At 40.1% G+C, this 22,987-nt stretch overlaps 1 protein-coding gene across 1 annotated transcript; it reads left to right on the top strand.

Annotated features, from left to right (window-relative positions):
- Window positions 1-7,825: 7,825 nt before the first annotated feature.
- On the top strand, window positions 7,826-20,426 carry SLC6A4 (solute carrier family 6 member 4). The gene is made up of 13 exons (XM_074160951.1): window positions 7,826-8,288; window positions 9,025-9,159; window positions 9,980-10,199; window positions 10,621-10,759; window positions 11,134-11,268; window positions 13,076-13,179; window positions 13,873-14,000; window positions 14,277-14,389; window positions 15,142-15,273; window positions 16,408-16,507; window positions 16,883-16,983; window positions 18,946-19,113; window positions 19,880-20,426. The coding sequence occupies exons 1-13, from the start codon at window positions 7,826-7,828 to the stop codon at window positions 19,952-19,954; spliced, it is 2,013 nt and encodes a 670-aa protein (XP_074017052.1). The 3' UTR covers window positions 19,955-20,426.
- The last annotated feature ends 2,561 nt before the right edge of the window (window positions 20,427-22,987 follow it).

Here is a 22,987-nt window from a genome sequence, read left to right as displayed (position 1 = left end):
TTAACAGGCTTCTATAAGTACTTTACACTTTATGAAATTTAGGCAGCCTCCTAGACGGCTGTCTTGAGAGCAAGCAGATACTAAGGCTTCGTTAACTTTCATTCCTCATTGCCTCTCTCAACTTTTGTTATAAAATCTGAAACACTAATGACAGTTTAGAATATGTAGAATATATTTTGTTTCATTTTAAATTAACTTTTAAGCTCTTGGAGTAATTTCTAAAGCACTGGGAAAATGTACATCTAAGAAAGCTTTGGGGGGAAAAACCATGACTTTTGGTGAAAGTTTGCTTTGATTTTCTTAGAACTTTTTCTGCTTTTTCTTGCTTTTCTGATGTTACACGCTTTCCTCTGTCTTGCTCAGGCACTTGTCCAGCAATTATGAATGTTGGGAGTCAAATGCCTGTAGCAGAACACGTTATGACAATCTGAAATTAGAGTTTTGGCAGTCCACATAATTGCATTATGACCATAACGTTTATTTAAAATTGACAAAAATGTGTTGAACTGTAAAGAAAAATAAAGAAGCAGAATCTGAAGAAAAAAAAAATCAATGCAGCTGTTATTTATTTTAAAAGGGTAAAGTAAGCTTTATTAACCATATTAAGTTATATTTTAAAAGGTAAACTGTTCCAGCATAGTAAATTATCTAACTCAATGGGACAGATTTATTATAAGTAATAAATCTGAAGAGTATGTTGTATATGTATTTATAGTCAATCACGTTTACTGCTGAAACCAACTGGCTCACTGGGGTAGTTTGCTAAGTGATATGGAAGTTTAAGTGAAGAATGCAATATAACTGAATATATAAATAGTGGTGGAAAACACGTTTTGATGTGTTAAGGAAAGCCTGGGGGGAAAAGGATCGTGCACTTAATGGATTTGGATTCTTGGAAATGTTGTGGAATTTTTTCAATGTGTGTTGTTGGCTGTCAGGCATTTTACAAGGGAAGGTCTCATACGCTTCGGCTTCATCTTCTGGGGCTTCTGATGAGTGAATTGACCATAATTTTCTTGGAGAGTACTTTGTAAACTTGGCATAAAGCAAATGACTGTTGTGGGTCCATTTTCTAATTGGACAGGGCGTGATGAATTTCAAACGGTTACACAAGTTAAGAAGAACTGCCTTAAAACCTGGAATTTAATAAAACCCCTAAATTATTCCCCCACATGGAAACGTGTGGTGCATTTAAGCTCTTTCCTCTTTTCCTCCACAGAAATAACCCCCCGAGTTTTTGTTAGGAACAGCATTAAGAGTCTAAAGAAACATTCATTCTGTATCCTGGTGTTCTGATGCTGATGTTTTAACTCTTTTCCACAACTGTGTATTTGCGGCTCTGTGGATCGGGCAATCTATATCTTATAGAACTTACATAACATAACGAAGCCCATCAATGGGATAAGTGTTTCATAAAGAACTTAAGTAGAACCTGGAGCCTGAATAAAGGGGCTGCAATTCGGAGATAGCCATTAACAAGTCTCCTTCAAAGAAGCATCATCTGTTAACAGTGGTGACTGTTTCTTTACTTTCTGCAGATAAAAGCATTGCAGACGTATGTGCCTGCTGCCATATGTGTGCAGCCAGTCTTGGACTTCAGTCTGGTCTTGGACTTCAGCAAACAGGTCTTTTACTTGAAACACTGTGCCCATTAATTCGCCTCTGCAGAGTCATATTAAGGAGCAGCGCTCTATTTATTTGGTGATATATGCCGTGTTACGACTATTCCTTCAAGTTTATATAAATAATTCGAGGAAGAATACAAAAATAATTCCCTCTAAGCTTATCTGTTTCCTTGCACTACATGTGGACACTCTCAAGCCATAAAATGCATTTTCTTCCCCCCTCCCCGTTCTTTAAATGACTGCCATCAACTTGGCAGCATTCCCACAAGACAGTGGCTGTCTTCTCAGCAAATTTTTAAAGGTAAAAAAACTCTCTTTCCTGATGACTGAAATTTCAGACTGAAACACGGACAAGATTATGACACAAAACTCACAGAACAGGCTTATATGCCCCCAATACTATTGCTTTCAGAGGTCTGTTTTCACATCTTACCTCTATTTAGCCTTATCTGGGAACACAGGAGTTAACTGGAGACAGCTCCCTCCTTATGCCATTCTCACTTCGGTAAGTAGCCTTTTATTCTCCCAGAAGGGTCACTGTCTCAGTGGAACTACTTGTTGAGTACAGTTCTACTCTGTTTTAGTAAGAATGTGAGCAAGCCCTTGGAAAAATGCAAATATTCATATCCAGGACCCATTTTGTCATCTACATACTGCAAGTTTCTTACAAAATACTCACATATCGCAGTGATGTGCAGAAGTAGCCAAGGCAGTTACGTTTAAAATCGCCGGCACTGGGATCAGACCTGCTGGGTATGGAAATAATTCCCTGGACTCATTCATTTCAGTGGGGTTTGATTCTCTTAAACTAGACTAGAGAAGCATAGCTAAAAAGAAACCCCGAAGAAATCAATTTTCAGTTGTTGAGAGGTGGTCTAATTGCACCTAATTAGAGGGGTATTGCACCTAATGCCCCTGATTCCGTGGTTACCAGCAGCCCTACCAAAGCTGGGACTCTACCGCCTCACTGTGTGTTTATGAATATCACTTTTTGAAATCTGAAATACGACCTGTCACACCTGCTATGGGCTCGCCTAATGGAAACAAGCTAAGAGAAAAGGATATTCTAGGTACTCATTTTTTAATGAAATCAGTATATGTGAACACATTCAAACCTGAAAAGCGTTAATGTTTTGAGTTATGAACTCTTAATTTAATGATTTAAAAATCAGTGGTTTCCAGTGATAGGATGAGGGGCAACGGGCACAAGCTGGAACATAGGAATTTCCATTTAAATATGAGGAAAAACTTCTTTCTGGTGAGGGTGCCAGAGCCCTGGAACAGGCTGCCCAGGGAGGTGGTGGAGTCCCCTTCTCTGGAGATTTTCAAGACCCGCCTGGATGCAGTCCTGAGGGATGTGCTCTGGGCAATCCTGCTTCGGCAGGGGAGTTGGACTGGATGATCTCTAGAGGTCCCTTCCAACTCTGACAATTCTGTGATTCCATGAATTTGACTCATCTATGACAAACAGCAGGTAAAATTAATCATAACCTAGTTTCGAGACCAAACTGGCTGAAATTTTTATTTTCTAACTCCTCGCAGTATGGGAGCATCTGAGCTATCCTGTAATAATTTTGATTAAAGGGTTGCCCGTGCAAAATCAGAGGAAAAATATGAAGCCTCTACACTCCTTCACACCACCTATGCAGCTACAGAGGAACTACTAGCCCTCAAAAGCATGTCAAAAGGAATAAACTTAATGAGGTTCTCACTGTCATCCTCCCCTCCTGTGCAAAACGACAGCCTGGGACTGTGTGAGGAGCAGAAATGTTCGCTGCTGTATTTACCAGAGTCCAGAGCCTGGAAAAACCCAGGCTGTTGGAGGGTCACGGTTGATATTGCAGCACAGAGGTGAGAACAGCACCCACAGATAAACTACACAGCCTTTTCCGCTGTCGGATACGTGAATTGTACCTTGTCATACAAACTTCTTGCTCGATTTTCTAGATAAAAGTAATTTCCTTGGACTCTTTCCATTTACATGTAACTGCCTGTGAGACCTGCATCTTCACTGCAGGGTGCGGTACGCAATCGAGCAGCTACGTAATCCTAACTATCTTAAATACTTTGTGATAAAAGTGAGATTTAGGTCAAGTTAGCAGAAATCATCTGAATGTTTGAGTCTGTTTGCCAACAGTGTAGGTTGACGTTTTGTCTTAAGAGTTCAAAGTACTTTTAATTCTTTGCGAGTTGTAGCAGGTAAGTGGAGAGAAGGCGGCAGGAGGAGCGGTGTGAGGGACAGGGGTAAATGTGAGTTTTGCTGCAGGAACGCAGCTGTAACCCAGCGAGCGGCTGGTGCTCCAGCAAGAGCCGGTTTATAAAATCAGCACATGGAAAAAAGAACGTAATTTGTCAGAAGTGAAATATATGCAAATATACAGATTTTGCAACTGTGCAAGTTAAAATGTATCGGATCATGCCGAGATGAGTAATGACTTCTGTAGTCACATACAGTGAGGCTGAGCAAGCCCCTTGTGCTGAGGAATTCAGGAAATCAGTGCTGCCCCACCTCAAATAACGTATTCTCCAGGTGACCTGAGGCATTAAGATCTACCTCACTTGAAGCATCTTGTATTTGCTCCACCTCAACCTAATTGTTTTAATCTCCTAAACGTATTACAAGTCAGTTTTCTCCTCTTAAAAAATACGGAGAACAGGAAAATAATTTTGTTTTCAAGTGCTGGAAAGCTTTGGTTTACGACATGGCAGAGTATTAAAGGCAAGGGACTCCCTCACTGCCACGAGAGGTCACTGCCTGCCTCAAGAAATAAACTGGGAGATGACACACGGATGGTGCAGCTCCCTGCTCGGGAAGGAACTGGAGCCCAGGACTGGGATGCTCTTTGAGGATTGCTTCGATAAAGGCAAAGGGGGTGATTTTGTGCATTAAGGGACAGACAGGGCTTTTATAGTGCTGGTTCAAGTTTAGCTCTGTGTGGGTGTAACTAAAAATTATAATTTAATTACTATTTGGCTTATGGGAACTGTGTTGGTGGCTTCAGCCAAGCTCCAGAAACATGTCTTCAATCATCCATCCCAGTGTTTTCAGCAAACAAGCAAAGCAGGGAACAGTTGTGGGGGGCACGCTGCTCATTGCAGGGGGGCAGAGCCATGGGTCACCCCTCTTCAGTGACTCTTTGCAAAAGGAGTGCAATATAAGGGCTGGCATCGTGGCACCTTCCACGTGCTCCTGGACCAGGCAGCACTGTGGAGATGAAAACTGCCCTTTAGAATAACCTCTGCTCAGAGCTACCAGCGAGAGAAAAGGCGCAGTCGCTTAAAGCCTCTCAAAGGAGCAAAGTCACCTCTACAAAACACAGATCACAACGAAATGAAGGCACAGCCATCTCTCTTTTTTTTTTTTTTTCTTTTGCATCTGGTGGTGATAAGAAGCCAGTGTGTATTTATGTAAGAGCAACCTTTGCAACAGTTCAAATCGAAAATAGGTAATAAACTGCCGTTTCTTCTATCATTCCCTATTATCATTCTAGCACCTGTAACTACTGGGAGATCGGTGCACAGAGATGAGGTGGAGGCTGAGGTGGGCAAAATCCTTCACTAATAGCGTCATTCTCCCCTGGATATCCTCCCTAGTGATCCTGGCATCCTTCCCAACCCCAGGAGCTCTAGTTCTGCAGCTTTTTACCCTGTAGTGATTACAGTTCAGGTAATTTTTTTTTTCTTGAATTGTAACAAGATGGAGGGGGGGGGAGTACATTCTCCCAGAGTTTTTTACAGCGTAATGAGATCTGATTCTGTAGCTGTTCTGTTTTCATGTGCCAACTCTGCCGCTGCGAACACCACTGCGTAGCTGTAGAGTCCCTTGCTCCAGAGATTTCCCAGGGTAGCTGACAAGCTTTAACTCTCTTTCAGAAAAGAATAGTTCAAATTCCAGCCGAAGCTGCTGAAAGTTCACGAGTCATTTTGCATATTTGAGGCTCAAACTACTGAAAATGCTAAAAAATTATTTCAAATAATGCGATATTTCTTTCCCGTGGTCTGCAGAAGATCAGAAGGAGCTTAGATCTGCATAAGACAACTATCTTGATTGTCACAGATCCGGGATGTCAACAGTACATTCAATGTCCTCTCCTCAGGAAAGGGAGTGCCAAGAAATAAATCTATGTGCAGAAATAAAAGCGTTTTACAAATACAGTTCAGTGTTTAAGTCTTAGGTATGGAAAATTGAGTCTCACGAGATAATGCAGTTAAATCAACATCCTTTACTGCTTTCCCATTTCTGAGTAAGAGGTGTAAAGTCCAAAAGGGCTCAGGTTACTTTTCCATATTGTTACCTTATACTTAACGTGCTCTGTACAAGGGGATGATTGGCTGTGGCCTTTCCTGGGATTTTTACGTTGCCACCAGCGGTGGTAGGACTGTTTTCATCTACATAAGCTCTTTTGGGACATTTGGAAGGTTTCGGACTCCAAAGACATTCAGTTTTTATAGTCTCGCAGGTAAAACAGAAACTCCTGTTCTTTGCTGTAGTATTTTTCTCTGAAAGTCTGAAGATGTTTCAGTCTTTGTGGTTGATTAACTAATGGTAGCAAAGTACTGCTCTTGTAAGGATTCGGCATTGATGATGCACTGCTTGCTGTGTGATGAAAAGAACATTATCTGGGTAAAGGCAGGATGTAAGCCCGAAGAACTAGAGATTTCCAAAAGTTATAAACAACACCTTCAAGAGACTTTTATCTCAAGAACGTCCTCCTGATTGCTCTGCAGCTCGATAACTTTCCTTCTCTTTCTGCTTGCACTGATAAACGCTTAGGAAGAGGTTTAACAAACTGTCTTTGCACAAGGCTAGAAGATGGGAAAAACTTGAGTTTTAAAATTCTGGCAATAAGCAAAACTGCTTTAGTTTTTCCAACAGTTAACAGTGAAATAATGCTTATTCTTCTGCTAGGATGTGACAATGGTATTTACTGTGGTAAAATGCTTTGAAAAAGAGAAATTCCATGTAGCTATAATAATGTAACCTGTGGTGCCGTGATGGAGATTGTGTGACACTTTACTAGCTATAAAGCAAGGTTAACGCCCCAGGGACCCAGGGGCTTTACAGCACAGAAGATCAGCTCTTTTTCTTTATTTCGGGATGGTTTCTTTCCTCTGGATTACACTTGTAGCACATATGAAGAGGGCAGATAAAACCAGGGATTCTCCCAGTACCTGTTTTTTTTTTTTGCTGGCAGTGGGCAGTAGCAGAGGAGATTTGCCCACTACCCTTCCTGGGGCTGGAACCACAGTGTCAGCAGATCCAAACAGAATGAAAGATGCTTTTATTTCTCCCAGGAGTTAAATAAAACTGTGGACAAGATTCATCCATTAGACCCACGTGTTAGTTCCTTCTCAAAACAATCACATTGAAGTTTCCTTATCTTTTCTTCCTTGGTATTAGTGTTAACCGAGCCTCAAAAGTTAGTTGATGCAAAACCACTGAGATCCAAATGCTTTCCTAAACTTTTGTTTAAGCTTTCTAGGTCTACTGCTAAACACAGCAGACACTAGGATTTCTGAAGAAAGGCGGTCATGAAATGTAATTTCTATCTCCATTGTTATCTCATGTTTGTTTAATTAATTCTTTTCCCTTCATACTGGGGGAACCTAGAAATTGCCAGTAAGAGTCACAGGATGAACTTATAAAAATAAAAGCCACACTAAACTCTGCCCTCATTTTTGCAACCCGGGAGTTCCACAGGCTCCCTGGGTGTGAAACCAGTGTTCAGAGGGAGACCATGGTACCAGAAGACAGCAGGACTGTGACTGCCTGTGAGTTGTCCAACAATGCACAAAGTCCAGCAAATCTGCCCCAGAGGTTCTAAGCCAGGTACACCAACTGCTGCTGCGGAAGAGGATTATTGCTTCATTCCTTTCTCTCTGCAAAATCCTGAATGGATTGTCTGCAAAATGATTCACACTGCATGCTGTGATGGTTAATTACTTCCAAAAGTATTTTAAACACGGAATCTGTCAGTTGTAACTTGAAAGTTTCCAGCATCCGTAAGCCCTGTAATGGATTTTAAACTATTTTTTATTTCTTAGATGGTGTTTGTGCCTTCAATCTGATGGATTTAAATATGGAAAAGGAATTCTAAAAGTGCTGGGAATACTCCGGGAATAAAAGTGGGGGAAGACAAGCCACAGGGGACTCTGTGCTGCTGTCTGTCTGCAAGTGATCAGAACGAATCTCGGAAAAAATGGAAAAAAAGGCAACAAGCAATGAGACTCAGCCACTGACTTCCAAGAAAGATGTGTCAGACTGTAACGAAGGAGAAGACTGTAAAGAGAATGGACTTCTGGTCAGGAACCCTAAATCTGCCCTACGGCTAGTGGAGGATGGCAATAAAGTCCATCCCAGCCCAGGAGACAAAGGGGAGGCAGCTCAGATCTCAAATGGTTATTCAGGGGTCCAGAGCTCTGTTCCCTGCAATGGAATGGGAGAGGTGGAAGATGCCCAGGGCACTGTCCCAGCAGCCACAACCACCACTACAACCACCACGTCCACCACCTGCGGAGCAGAAGGTCAGCAGCAGCTGATGGAGCTGGAAGACAGAGAGACCTGGAGTAAAAAAATTGACTTTCTACTCTCTGTCATTGGATACGCAGTGGATCTGGGAAACGTGTGGAGATTTCCTTATATATGCTATCAAAATGGAGGAGGTCAGTGATTAGTTCTGTATGCTGTTCCTTAACGCTGGACTTCCTTGCTTATAAATAGATGATTTAGTGGCTTATTTTAATATCATATATAATAAATGACCAAGGGGTAATTAATTACTTTTCAAACAGACTGAAAAACCTAAATACTGGGACAGGATAATTAGACACATTAAGATGGAAGAAAAAATACTTAGCAAGATCTAAAAACGAGTAGAATTAGAAGTTGAGAGCCAGTTCAGTGCAGAACCACCACAAAAGATTAAACCCCTGTCCCAAGGAGTATTTTAAAATCAGATAAACCAACATATCAAAACCAAATCATCAGGAATGCAAAGCCTTAGACTCACTGACATATCAGCCAAAATATAAATCTAATCAAGGAGATCTTGGAAAGGACTTTTCTCTCCCTGATGAAACAAAGGCATTTTACTGAAGGAATTGTTTCATCTGTAGCCCATCTCACAACTGCATCCATTGTAGCCAGTACAGTCTTGGTGAATCCTGTGTATAGTTGTTACAGAAATGCGAGAAGGTTGGCCTGAGCGTTGCTTCTTATTCACACTGCTGAGTAGTTACTCTTAGAAGAAATCCCATGGTAATCCGGTGTGGCACATTGGCTAGGGAGGGGATGTGCATTTTCGCTGTAGGATAAAAGGAACTGTTGTTTATGCAGTGCTGGTACTGTTGGAAGAGAAGTCCTATGAAGAGTTATAACCATCTGCTTGCTTTCTTGCAGGAGCGTTCCTCATCCCTTACACAATTATGGCCATCTTTGGAGGGATTCCTCTCTTCTATATGGAACTAGCACTAGGACAGTACCACAGAAATGGATGTATTTCAATTTGGAGAAAAATATGTCCTATATTCAAAGGTAAAGAAGGGAAATGCAAAATTACTAGGAATTTTCTGAATAACTGGAAGATTTTCCTAAAAGGTGAAATTTCTGAAAAAAAAAAATATGAAAATATCATAAAACAAAGTAAGGCTTGATCTATACAAGGTTTTGGCTTTACAAAGAAAGCTTTCATAAAACTTTATGTACACCTGCAAATGTGTGTGTGTACTCTTGCATACACGTATGATGTGCAACTCCCAAATCAATTAGATAGAGGCCAGTTCACTTTCCGTGACCCAAGCCTGAAAATATAAAAAAATTAAACAAAAGATGTAAATAATAAAGTAAGTGCAACATTACTGAATCCAAGGCAAAATTAAAGCCAGGAACGAGTAAAGTTCTACTATTTCTACTACAATGATAAATTCAAAGACATGATTCCCCATCTTTGGCTTGGTCTGTCTGTTGCCATCCCATCACAGAGTCTTTCAGAGTAGAAGGACCTGGTCTATACGCTTGTCCCAGTGCTATCGCTTTGGTCTTGTGTTTTTTATTCACTGAGAGTGCAAGATGCCTATTTATACATTCCAGGAATTTAGGAACAGTTTTACCAAAAAAAAAAAAAAAAAAAAAGCCTGTTCTGTCTTGGTTAAGGATGCTTTTTTGGAATCTTAGCCTGAGTGTTTCTGAAGCCACAAGAAATTCCAGTGTTGTAAACACTTGAGAGGGTATGTGTGCCTCCTGCAGAGCTGCCTTAGACAGTTCCTAATTGTAGTTGATGTGATAACCAATTCCTTCCTGTTTTTTTGGCCTAAAACTTACACTCACTTCATGTAATTATTTCCTGCCTTACTAGGAATTGGCTTTGCCATCTGTATAATAGATCTTTATGTAGCCTCCTACTACAACACCATTATGGCTTGGGCCTTTTACTACCTCGTATCTTCCTTCACGGCGGAGCTGCCATGGACCAGCTGCACAAATGCTTGGAACACGGGCAACTGCACTAATTACTTCAGCAAGGACAACGTCAGCTGGTCCCTGCACTCCATCTCTCCCGCAGAAGAATTTTATACGTAAGTGCATGTAAGTGAGGACAGTAATATTAGACAGAATGGTGGAACACGTAGCAAGGTTTTCTTTGGAGGGGGAGCAGGGCTGTTTATTAATGGTACCCTTCTGAACTATGCAAATAACTGAATATTTGTAGGTGTATGTAAGCTTAGGGTGTATGGGAGGGTACTCTGTATTTTAGATCAGAGGTTCCCAATCGCTGTCAGCTGTCATCACTTATCTTTTATCATCACTGTGGTGCCATTACTATCAAGCTTTTAATTTAAAATAAAATAATCCAAAGTAATATGACTCTGAAGGCTACTTATCAAAGATTTGGGACTACTGTAGCGCTCAGACCACAGTATGGGGCTGTTCAAAGCAAACTTAACATAAGTATTTATTTTTAAAATATCTATACTGTGTTTTTCTTTCCTCTTTCAGCCGCCAAGTTCTACAGGTGCACAGGTCCAATGGGCTGGATGACCTGGGGGGCATTAGCTGGCAATTGACCCTCTGTTTATTGTTAATCTTCACCATTGTGTACTTCAGCATCTGGAAAGGGGTCAAAACATCTGGCAAGGTGAATGCAAAAGCAAGACAAATCAACTTGGTACAGTATAGTCCAGCAGCAGCTCTAAAGGAGCCAATTAACTTGACAGAGAATTATCTCAGGCTTTGTTTGTGACAGGGATTATAGGTTCATGTATTTGGGAAGCACTTACTGCAGAGCAACTGCTACTGTTACCCAAGTAATATACAACAACAGTAAGTTATACCACTGTCCTCTAGACAAGAATAACCATGCCAAGAGCAAGAGTGCACGCTGCCTGTTTACAGACCTTCTGAGTTCACAGGAAGATGTTATAAATGCTAAGAGTGATCATTCATTTAACTCATTATCACCTGTTAACTTTCAACCCATGGCAAATACTATCTTGCTGTTTTCCCCCCCAGGTGGTGTGGGTGACTGCCACATTCCCTTACATCATACTCTTCATCCTGCTAGTGAGAGGTGCAACTTTGCCTGGCGCCTGGAGAGGTGTCCTCTACTACTTGAAACCTGACTGGCAGAAACTCCTGGCCACTGAGGTAAAAAACATTATAAAAGGGTGGACATTCGCTTTTAGCCTATCAGCATGTATATATTTCAGTATCTGTTTTCAGCACAAAGCATGATTGAACAGATGTTTTAGCATGGACTTAAAAGCCTGACTTCATGCTCTTGTTTAAACAGTCGTGCTATTTTTTTCCATAACTATTAAGATTTTTTTAAAGATTAAAGTCCACCATCAATTAAGGTTTGAACTAACAGATGGATTCCCATACAGTGGTTGAATAGGTGATACGATTAGAAAGAAAATGAGTGACCGTGTTAGAAGCTACGATTGCTGCTACACTGCAACAAAATCCTTTACCTATGACAGTGACACCGAGCAAACTAAATTTACTAAGCTCTAACAACTGGTTTAGCCGCAGGTTTCTTGGCTCCGAGGGGATCATTACACACTGGGGCAGGCTTTTCCACAGCCCAACGGTGTCCACAGTTGCCCGTATTTAAATAGCGCAGGTTACTAGAGCTGAAACTTCAGATCACCATCCTGTGACAGGCTTTTGCAGATAAGTCCAAGTCTCTGTAGCCACCAACTAAGGAATGGCTCAGGAATGCATGAAAGTGCACGTGGAGAAGGAATAAATCAGTTAGGCCTGCATACACCAGCAAGATTTGAAAAGAAAGGAGGAATGAGGAGAAGACTGAGCTAACCAACAAACCCCAACAGCTCAGCTCTGAACTCAGCGGATGACAAACAGTCCATCAGGCTCAAGGCTGCACTTACTTCACTGCCTATGAAAGTGTCTAGTGAGGAGGGTGATGGAAAAACCCCAAAGCAATAAATACTACAAATACAAAGATTAAAAATCCTAATGTTTGCAAGTCTGCTGCAGCTCAGCTGATACGGAGAGTTTTGAATTAAGAGGAAATGAAAAGACACCGGTCTCTGATAAAGCAGCATCTCCAATAAGGGACCACATCTTCTGAAAAAGCAATAAAGGGCATTGATATTGTATTGGATGTATCTGAAGTGAGGACAGCAGATTGCAATCTGCGCGCTGGACGATGACAGAGCTCTGTCTGTGGATGATACGGGATGGCCTCACACGATGGAAGAGAATATTAGAATGAGTTGCAACGAACTCCGTGTTTCAATCAAAAGAGGATAAATGAATGAGGACTTTCACCTTCAGAAAGAGAACTGATATTGTACTTTAGGAACACTACTCATTAAGGCTGTGGCCACTTTTCAAGTACAACAGGCTTTTCATAACAAGATGATCACACTTGCATCTGTCACGGCTACAACAAGGCTGAATTGAGTCCTAAGGACCAGAACTGCATCCGCACTGTCATGTATTTCCATTAAGTCTAGGAAAAATCTGGGCAGCGATCATCTACTACTTAGCCAGGAGGACACACAGCCAAACACAGGAGTATTCCATAAAGCACGTAGTTTGGAGGAAGATGGGCCAGGCCCACTGCAAAATCATGGACAGAACGCTCTCTGTACGTAACAAAGGTTGTGTTAAACCGATTACAGGCAAATCACTGTGAGTTAGTCTAAAATGCTCCCTGAAACTGCCAGGGAGTACTCGCAATAGTGTAAAGAGATACAACAAGGACAGCATAAGCACTAAAATTATAGTGGATATTTACAACTCTCACAGATCTAAAACAAATATTCCTATTTCAACATGCTCTCTTAACAAAATGTTTGTTAGACTGGGACTAGAATATAGGCAGACTAGTGAAACAGGGTTTTGTATGACTACATGATATTCTGAATATGCCAAACTGATTGAATCTTCATGTAATTTTTTCATGTTCTTCAATATTTTTCAGGTTTGGGTGGATGCAGCAGCTCAGATTTTTTTCTCCCTTGGTCCAGGTTTTGGGGTCCTACTGGCTTATGCCAGCTACAACAAATTCCACAACAACTGCTACCAGTGAGTTCTACCTTATTCTATACATCAAATTGAGTTTAAAAAAGTAACTGTGTGTATTTACGAAAAAGAAACACAGCGCTGGTGAAAGGGCACTGAATTGTCGACCTGTGTATGTACAAATCAAACAGAAAAGCAACAGAACAAAAGTCCTTATCCAAAGAACCTGTATCTAAAACATTTCTTCTCTGTCTACCCTAAAGGGAGATATTCTCTACCAATTACAGCACAGAGTCTAAGATGTAGAAACCTGCCACAACAGAATGGACTAAACCCCTGCCAAACAATCACATTATAATTATTTAATCTCAGCAGTCAGTTAGGAAATTACTTTAAAGTCTTGTGCTGAAAGGCGATTTATAGTTATAACTAGAATTTTTTAAGATAACAAGGAAATATCTTGTAAATTTCTAAATTCTTTACTATTCCTACAATAATTCCTATTTCCTATACCAGTATACATCCAGTATTTAGCCCAGTTCCAGATTAATGTTACAGCATCCGTTTGAAGTTGAAGAAAAAGTGGTCGTGGGGTTGTTTCTTTTCTTTCTTTCAAATCTGCTGCTTGTTCTTTTCATTGCGTTACCATAGTTTTTGTAGGAATCTATCCAGATCGGTAACTCACTCCATCTGGTAGTAAACTATCCTTTCTAGCAGATGCCGATTCCCTGATATGAGTTAGGTCTTGTGTTGCAGAGATGCTCTGGTTACCAGCACCGTCAACTGTCTGACTAGTTTTGTGTCTGGATTCGTCATTTTCACCGTGCTGGGATACATGGCTGAGATGCGGAACGAAGACGTATCAGAGGTTGCCAAAGATACTGGTAGGCTAACTTTTTGTGCACATCCCTCAAACTGCTTCTAAGATTGAATATATTTGTATATTATCTTCTAGATTGAGAAAAGCCCAAATTAGGCAAAATGTTCAGTATACAATTCAGGATACTGACTTTATGATAAGGTGGAAACTGCACACTGCAAAATAGCTTGGGGGGGAGTTGTTTCCCCCTGGAAGACAACATGGTAGAGTGAAACAGCTTTTCCTCTTCCTGGTAGTAGATGCGCTAACAATTATCCCTAATTCTCCATTCTAATATCAGGACCCAGCCTTCTCTTCATCACGTATGCTGAGGCCATTGCAAACATGCCTGCTTCCACTTTCTTTGCCATCATCTTCTTCCTGATGTTACTGACGCTGGGATTAGACAGCACGGTGAGTAGCCGGCGCGCGGGACAGCAGCCCTCCCGGGTGTTTGGTGTATGGCCTTACCCCCACAACCGTCAGAAGAGACAGAATAACAAATATTGCAGGATGGGCATCTCCATGTGCCTTCTCTAAGACAGCAATTATTATTCAAATTTTGACCTAAATAGGCCTAAATAAAATTAAATGATTTGTCAGTGTCACACTGTGACAATTAGTAACAAACCTGGAAACACAACTGAAGCACTTGATTCATTAACTCCTGGTTGAATGCAGCCTTCCAGGCTCCTTCTTTCTTGTACTTGTAAACTTACAAAGCTATTATTAAATTCTAGAGATTAATTTTTTTTACATTAATTGGATTTAAAGGGTGAGAACTGAAGGCAGCCTTCTCAACAGCGCTGCGGAAAGGAGACGCCATGTGATCCTGTTTTTACAGATTGAGAATCAGCTCCTTCCAGGAAGGCTAAACTCAGCTGATTTCACAATCTTGGTTCTACTGACCCACCTACCACATATTGGCATCCTGCTGCTTGTAATATAGAACTTCCCCGGGATGAGAGGCACTTCCTACAGATACGTCCCCACCTTACAAAGTTTAAAAGTTCTGAAGAAAGACTGTAAACAACAGTCACACCAATTCTACAGGCAGAATAAAGCACCAACGTTCAATGTTTTAAAGCTCCTTTAAACACTGAAACATACCTCAAAGCAGGTAAAACTGCCCTCTTATTTTCCAGTGATTTTTCCATGCTTTTCAGTTTGCAGGACTGGAGGGAGTGATTACTGGAGTGCTGGATGAATTCCCCCATGTCTGGAGCAAACGCAGGGAACTGTTTGTCCTTGGTCTGATCATCGTTTGCTTTCTGGGGTCATTAGCAACCCTGACATTTGTAAGTATTTTACCCATTCCTCAGCTTTCCTTACTGGCAGTTTCCTGCAAATGACATCTTGGAGAGGGTAGTATTTTTTGAAAAGAATTCCAAGAAATCAGATTAAAGCTCCAGCTTGTTTTCTTTATGCATCAGAAATCTGTGTTTGGAATGAGTGTGAACAATATCTCTCACTAAGGAATGTGCTGCAAAATGATCCTATTCCAATTCAGCAGAACTCTAATGTACCACACACCATAAATGATGCAGCAATTGCTCCAGCTGTTCGATCAGTAATCAACCTTCCACATTTTATACGTGGTTTATTTGCTCTCAAAAGTGCCAAGTTTAAAAACAATATGAATTGTATTTTAATTTTCCCAATGTTTGAAATGCATTTTGAATTAAAACAATGATCAAAAATTATCTGCTAGAAAATGGTGTAATTGACTGTTGCTGTTCTCCAAAAATTTCTAGCAATGAATTTCCTGGATCTTCCTCATCAAATTAGGCCAGAAATCATAATTAGTCACAGCAAATAGTCCCTGTGGGGCTTGTGGGATTTCATTTTCATAACAAGCAACATTCTGAATAATGACTGTAACGATCATAAGGGACAAGTAAAAAACACTCAGCTTTCCTGTCACATTTCACTCCACTTGCTGATTTATTTGCAACTTCCTTCTTATTTAAAATATTTGCTGTAAAAGGAGACACAGTTCCTCTTCGAGACACAATGCTCTTTTCCAACATCTGACTCTAGAACCCAAATGGGACGAAAGAAGAGTAACACCCTATTTCTTTCCTTCTCAGTAACTATGACTCAGGTTGGAGAAGGAAGATGCCACCACAGAAGGCACGCAAAAAGACATCCCACCAACCCCCTCCAAACCTCGTTTGTTCATTCAAATGCAACCAGAGTTATCAGCAGATTCAGTTTTAGCTTTTCTGCATGGCAGCCCCACTGGTGAAATATCAAACAAGCAGATTAGTAGCGTCCTGGAGGATTTCATTGGCAGGAACAGCCACAAAGTGACAGAACAGACTGAATGACCAGTCTGTGAATGGTCCAGATGAAGGCAATAATAAAGAACATAATTACAGGATTTCCATCACTGGATCTTTGGTTCACTGATAATTTGATCTCCTTTCCAGGGAGGTGCGTATGTGGTAAAGCTGTTTGAAGAATATGCCACCGGTCCAGCTGTCCTAACCGTCGTCTTTCTGGAAGCAGTTGCTGTGGCCTGGTTCTATGGTACGTCTACTGCCACGTTGACAAACAACGCTAACCCAAATTCCTGAGCTTCCACAGCGTGGCATTTCCTCTCTTTCTGCAGACGAGATCACTGATGTCTCCAGAAAAAGTTTATAAAACCTTTTTACAAACTCATTGATTACCAAATCCATGAGAATTATTATGACTTTGTTCTCTGAAAGAACGGTGACATCTGAAAGTAACAAGAGCTACAATTCAGAATAATTAAAGATTCAATATAATTAAGAGTTATAGGAACAAAATAGTCTTTCATGACAATTCTGAATTTATCTGCTGTGCAAACAAAATGCTGTGCATCTACTTACGAAAAACTCGTATCTGCTGTCACCGCTCTCCTCCTACTTGTCTCCACAGGCATCACCCAGTTTTGCAACGATGTGAAAGAAATGCTGGGCTTTACCCCAGGCTGGTACTGGCGAGTTTGCTGGGTAGCAATTAGTCCCATCTTCCTTCTGGTGAGTTTTCTTTACAGCTTTCTCTTTCCAGCACAAGAAAATTACCACTGAACAATGCAGTTCCCTAGACTTCTAAAAGGTTAATTACAGAATTTTCTTGTGAAGATCTTTAGAAACAATTCTTGTTAATCCAAGAAGGCTCAATTAATGAAAAATCCAATACAATGCTGCAAGGTTTTGTTACTAAATCACCACTTTAAGGATTTTTGTAGATGAGCTAGATAAATAAGACTGGGTTCTGAATAACTGCCCTCCTTCCCTCTGCTGAACAAAGTTAACTTTGTTTTGCTGCTTTATATTTAACTCAGAAAAATAAAGCAATAAAAGATGATGAAACACACTCTTGGGGAGGAAAACCAAGATAAGTAAATATACTGTCTCAGCAACCACTGACTGACAACTTTAGAATATTCCTCTTAAAATTTACAGCAGTTAATTGCAACCTTTATAAATCTATAATTCAGAATTGGAAATAATGTCCCAATGTTTGACTTGGTGGTATTATTGATAACATTTTAACATAAAGTGTTCATTTCCTGATACAAAATTACTTCACGCTATCTATTATTGTTGGTAGCCTCAGTGGGAGCAGAGCGGGTCAAGATGGAGTTCATGAAGCACAGAATGTAGATTTAAGACCTACAGAGTGAATTCAAAACACTTGTAATGATCAATGCACGATTAACAGATTTTCATTTTATTACCCCAATAAAAAGAAGGGAAGAAAAGGCTATAAATAAAAGTGTGACATCGCAAGTATTTTTTATACTACTGTCCTCTCTGTGATCCTAAAACAGTAAAATAAACAGAGAGGAACAAGCTCCAGCGATGTGGTTACTGGCAGAGCTAATTGTATTCTCTGGGGAAACTAAACTAAGGTAATACATTATCTCTGTATGAACATTTTGCTGGTAATCCTGATCGTCTGATGATACTCTGGAAAAATGGAGTCAGCAATCCTTCCAAGAAGTCATAAATATTATTCCTGTAATACTGAACTAAAAGAAATTTTTCAGTCATGAAGGATATGCACGGGAAAATGATCTAACAGCATTAATCAAGCTGATGCCAGAATACTTCATCCAAACTAGTAATAACATTTGTAAAAGCTACTGAAGAACTGAAACCTCTGGAAAAGTATCACAGAAAAGATGTGTAGAAAAAAAGCAACAGTGAAAAGAATAGAATCTCTATAGCTTATCACAGAGAAAACTGGAAGCTGATGTGATTACCACAGGTAAGTTCTTTAACAGTATTTGAAAGTGTATTAAAAGGGTCTACAACCCAATAAAGACCAGCATAAACCACCACCACAGTGGCTGCGAGTTAAATCCAGACAACGTAAAATTGACGCTGATCATGATTAAATATGGGACAAGCAGCTAAGGGAAACCATACCCTCCCCATTTCTGGTGGCTTGGTGGCTTAAAATGAAGCTGATGCCTTTTTGGAAGGGATGCTTTAGCTGCAATCGAGTTATAGGGCTCAATACAAGGGTAACTGGATAAAATTCTGCACGCTGGTATCAATCAATCTGATTTTGTCCATCTGCCATCTTTTTTTCCTTTAAATGTACAAGTGTTGTCCTGAATTTTCTCTGTAATCCTTCTTAGGCAAGAAACACCACCATGTGTATTTATGGAATAAGCAACCCATATGAGAATTTTTACTCATTGCCTTTCAGTTACTGGTTGGGCTATAACCTAAAGCATCAGAGCTCTTTTAAAATTCCTGACGGAAAGTCTGGATATCCAAAAGTGGGTTTGGGAGTTCCTTGGGTTTGGTTTTTTTTGTTTCATTGTTTTTTTTAAATCCATACTAAAGTTATTTAGGATGTTCTCGGTGTCGACATGTTTAATCTTTTTGAATCCTGCTAATTTTTAGTTCAATGCTACATTGGGACACAGAGTTCCCCACAGTGTGTGCCATCAAAATCCACGTATTCATACTTTTCTTTTTCAGTTCGTCACTTGCAGCTTTCTGTCCAACCCTCCTGAGCTACGGCTTTTTGAATATAATTATCCCTACTGGACCACAGTGGTGGGTTATTGCATAGGAACCTCTTCTGTCATCTGTATTCCAATCTACATGGTTTATCGGTTGATTATCACTCCAGGAACCCTTAAGGAGGTATCCACGATGCTCTATTGCTTCTATTTGACTGTTGGGAAGGAGGTGATTCCTAGAAACATTACATGTAATTATTTTTCTAGGGTCTGATGACCCAAGACTTGAGGATTATTGCTGCTCTCTTCCTAGCCAGCTGACAGCTAATTGTCTTCCGCCCGGTCTCAGTAATTCAAAAATCTCCCCACGTCTTACTAAGGCCACTGACGTATTCATATAAAATATTAAATCAAGTAATTTTTTTTAAGCTCTGGTGAACCTTGAGGCTTTTCCTAGAAATCAGGCAAGAGACGGTATCACATGAATGAGGCAGTGAAGGATTGGTTCCCTTGGGTACATCTGTAAGAACAAGTTTCTTTTTCTTTCCCACACTTGAGATTTCTCTGCCATAAATCTGTGGCAGCCTGTGGTGACATTTTTGGGATTTCTTGATAGTTCATGCAAATACCAGTTCAGAAAGAGTATGTTCAGTTGGCTCAGGGTATCCAAGTAAACTGCAAAGTCCTAAAGCATTAATATGACATATGTCAAACTTTGATTCAAATTCTCTGTTACAAACAATTAAAAGATAACGCTGTGCCCTTCTGTAGCACCTTACATCTTCACAGGGCTGAGCTAACAGAAGCCTGAAACACCCTTGTGTCGTAGTTAAAGAGGGGTAACTCAAACTGAAGTCATATTTTTATCATAAATCTCTTTCCAAATGGCTCTCATGTTATGTATTACCTCTAAAATCAATCAGTTTCTAATAATGACTTCTTTCCAACAGCGTATTCTGAAAAGCATTACTCCAGAAACAGCTACAGAAATTCCTTTTGGAGACATCCGCATGAATGCAGTATAAGCTACACCTGCTTTCTGCGAGGAGAGAGGCGGAGCATAAAATATAACTTTCCCCATACTCTCCCCCCAACAAAGAACTACGTTTCCAGCCGAGACCCCAAACAGAGGAGTTTTCTGTGGAGGTCGCATCACTGACAACGGGCATTTGGGAACACGATGCCTCCAGCGCATTTATCCAAGCAATTAAATAAAATGTACTGTGCACTTCTAGCCAGACGGAACTGACTGAGAACTAACTCATTCTGGAAAGAGGAGGATGTCCATGTGCATGAGGCCACCACTCACTGCTCCCCGCGTGGGCGCTGGCGCTGGCTGAAGGCCTGAGTAAGGCACCCTAGGATGAGTACGGGTGGGTAGGATTAGGTGTAGAACCCCGAGTCTGTGGCAGTGCTCCTGTATCTTCCTCAATGTGATCGTTCGTACTGGGCAATGTCGTATTCGCTTCTAAGGTTCTAATTGCTTAAACTACATTGAAAAACACAAAAATACTTCTGATAGCCATACATTACTCAAGTAACACAGGGTTTTATAAGCTAGAAAAAAAGACAGTGAATTCTTCAGTCCCTATGTTTGTAGTGGAGTAGACAAAGGATGAGGAAACAGTCCTGAGCAGCACTATATACAGCTCTGCATTCGTTAGCACACACATTTGGTAGCATTATCCTTCATTTCCTGCATTTTGTCAATGGTAACAGTTTCTATTAATTGTTTCTTGCATAACAAATGTTACAAAACCATTTTTTGTAATGTAGGCTTCACTTTCCTTTAGACGCATTCAAGCCACAAAACCTCATCATGGGTTATCTGACAAGCACCCAAGTCACTAGCACTTACTATACGGTTCTCATAACTAAGCTAGATATTCACAAAATCATTATCCTGACAGATCTATCACACCCAAAGAAAATATAGACCAAAAAAGAATTTTTTTTGAGTTCTGATGCCATAAAGTGGAATCTTAAAGATCTGCTTCTCTGCTTTACTTTTTTTTTTTTTTTTTTGAGCATTCTTGCTGGAGCCTGTGGCTTTTTCAGTTCTTTCCTAGTACAGAAGTTTAGAATAATCCTTTTGGCTGGCTGACAAGAGTACGATTAACAAACTATACAAACCTACTTTGAAGATTTATTAGCTCATATTCTAATGTGAACACATTAGAAGAAAAGGAGGAGAATTATTATTTTTTTTTAACAAGAAGTTGAGCAGAGTTCAGCAGGATTGATTCTCAGCAGAACTATTTATATTAAATTTCAAGGCACTGGTATACAAATTAACTCCCATGCACATACTAACCTCTTTATATTATATGCATACACATGCTCTCCGAATGTACCTGCCCTTCAGACTGACTACCGTTGCCAAGTCAGTTGGAGGACAAGTTTTGCTGCAGTTACATGGAAGTTTAGATAAACCTAAGTAGTCATCATTTATGTAAAAAATTACATTTGTATTTTTACTCTACCCCATAGATTATAACGAAAGTAAAATAAAATAGAGGATGAAAGTCTCTTTTGTATCTCATGGTCTACTTAGGCAACGTGCTGCTCAAATTAACAAGGTTATATCTGCATTCATAGCAGCAGGTGTTAAGAAACCTATTGAAGAGTTTACATTGGTACAAAGAACTCGCCATATTAGAGGAAAGCAGTGATGGTGTGTTTGCCTTTTGAAAACATTTTCATCACTTCTGCCAGGGTTTCATCACACCTGAGGGGTGCAGACACCCCCTGGAGAAAGGCCTCCTCCACTTCAGCTCGCTTAACTTTAGATCTCAAGCGCAACTTCCAATAAGGAAATAAAGGGACAAGGACTGTTCTTTCAGGACTACAAACAAAAGACTCCGAAGCCATTTTTAAAAAGGGAATATGTTCTTTCATCACCACCAGAAAAAACATAATAAATCTGTCTTACTGGACAGTTACTCTTAAAAAATAGTTTTGTAGCTTAGCCCTTCAGTATACTTGAAAACTACTTCCAAAATTGGCTTCATTGTGAGGAAAAGAGGAAGAGTCTGGGATTTCTTTTAATATTGGAAAGCCATTTAGTTATTAAGTTACCAATCAGAAAATTACTGATTTTTTTAAAAATAGAATTTTCTGTTATGAACTCATTAATTGCAAAAATACATACGAAATATCATTGTAAGATGAACGAGGTACTCACATGTATCCAGTATCAACTGTGGGAAATAAAGAAGAAAACCCTACCCAGCTTCTCCATTCTTCAGACTGGTGGTCAACTAATGCTGGGTATTTTTCCTCCTAAATGGATAAGCATTTAAATAGATAAACTTTACATATGAAATTTTTTTCCAGACTTGATACTGTTTCATGCTAGGCTCATTAAAAAAACAAAACCAAACCCAAAAGCCAACTCTCCCCCAAAACAACCCAAAACTTAAAGTTCCAATTTTTGGTCATTTATGTATACCCACTTGCACAAGCCTCTTTATCTGCTGCCTTTTATTAGGAAGGGTGAAGGTGGGGACAGAAATGGTTGAGTTAAATATGAGCACTATCTGTATCAAAGCCAAAGTTTCTCTTTCAGCCCCGGCAAACAAACTGAAACTGGGAACGTTACTTCTAATAGAATAATTTGCAGAGTAATAATTGCAGGAATCACTGCTATTTAATGTGCAATACTACTGATGAGCAACTTCCCAAGAAACGCCACTGTTTTCTAGTGGTTTAAAAGCCAGCCAAGAAGCCCTGATATTAATACAAGCCCTGCAACAGTCACAGCATAAAACAGGGCAAGGTCTCTCAGCTTGAACTTCTCAATTGAAAAATGAGAATAATGCACTCTGAGTACTGACGGACTGAGAGAGGTGAAAGTTTTTAAAACCACTTGAAGCTACAAAAAACAATGTGGACATGCAAAGTCACAGGAAAAATATTTTTAGAAATGGGCAGATCAGAAGATCATTAGTGACGTTAGATCTTTGCTCTCTTTTCACCAGTATAATCCAGTCTGAGGTCTTTATGGGAAGAGGGGGCAAGGAAGCCCTCCAGAAGTGGATTAAAAAGGCTTTTATTTT

Source organism: Numenius arquata, chromosome 18 (assembly GCF_964106895.1).
Source record: "Numenius arquata chromosome 18, bNumArq3.hap1.1, whole genome shotgun sequence".
Taxonomy (NCBI): domain Eukaryota; kingdom Metazoa; phylum Chordata; class Aves; order Charadriiformes; family Scolopacidae; genus Numenius; species Numenius arquata.
The sequence above is the reverse complement of the archived record's forward strand: the minus strand, read 5'-3'. Positions and strand labels throughout refer to the sequence as shown.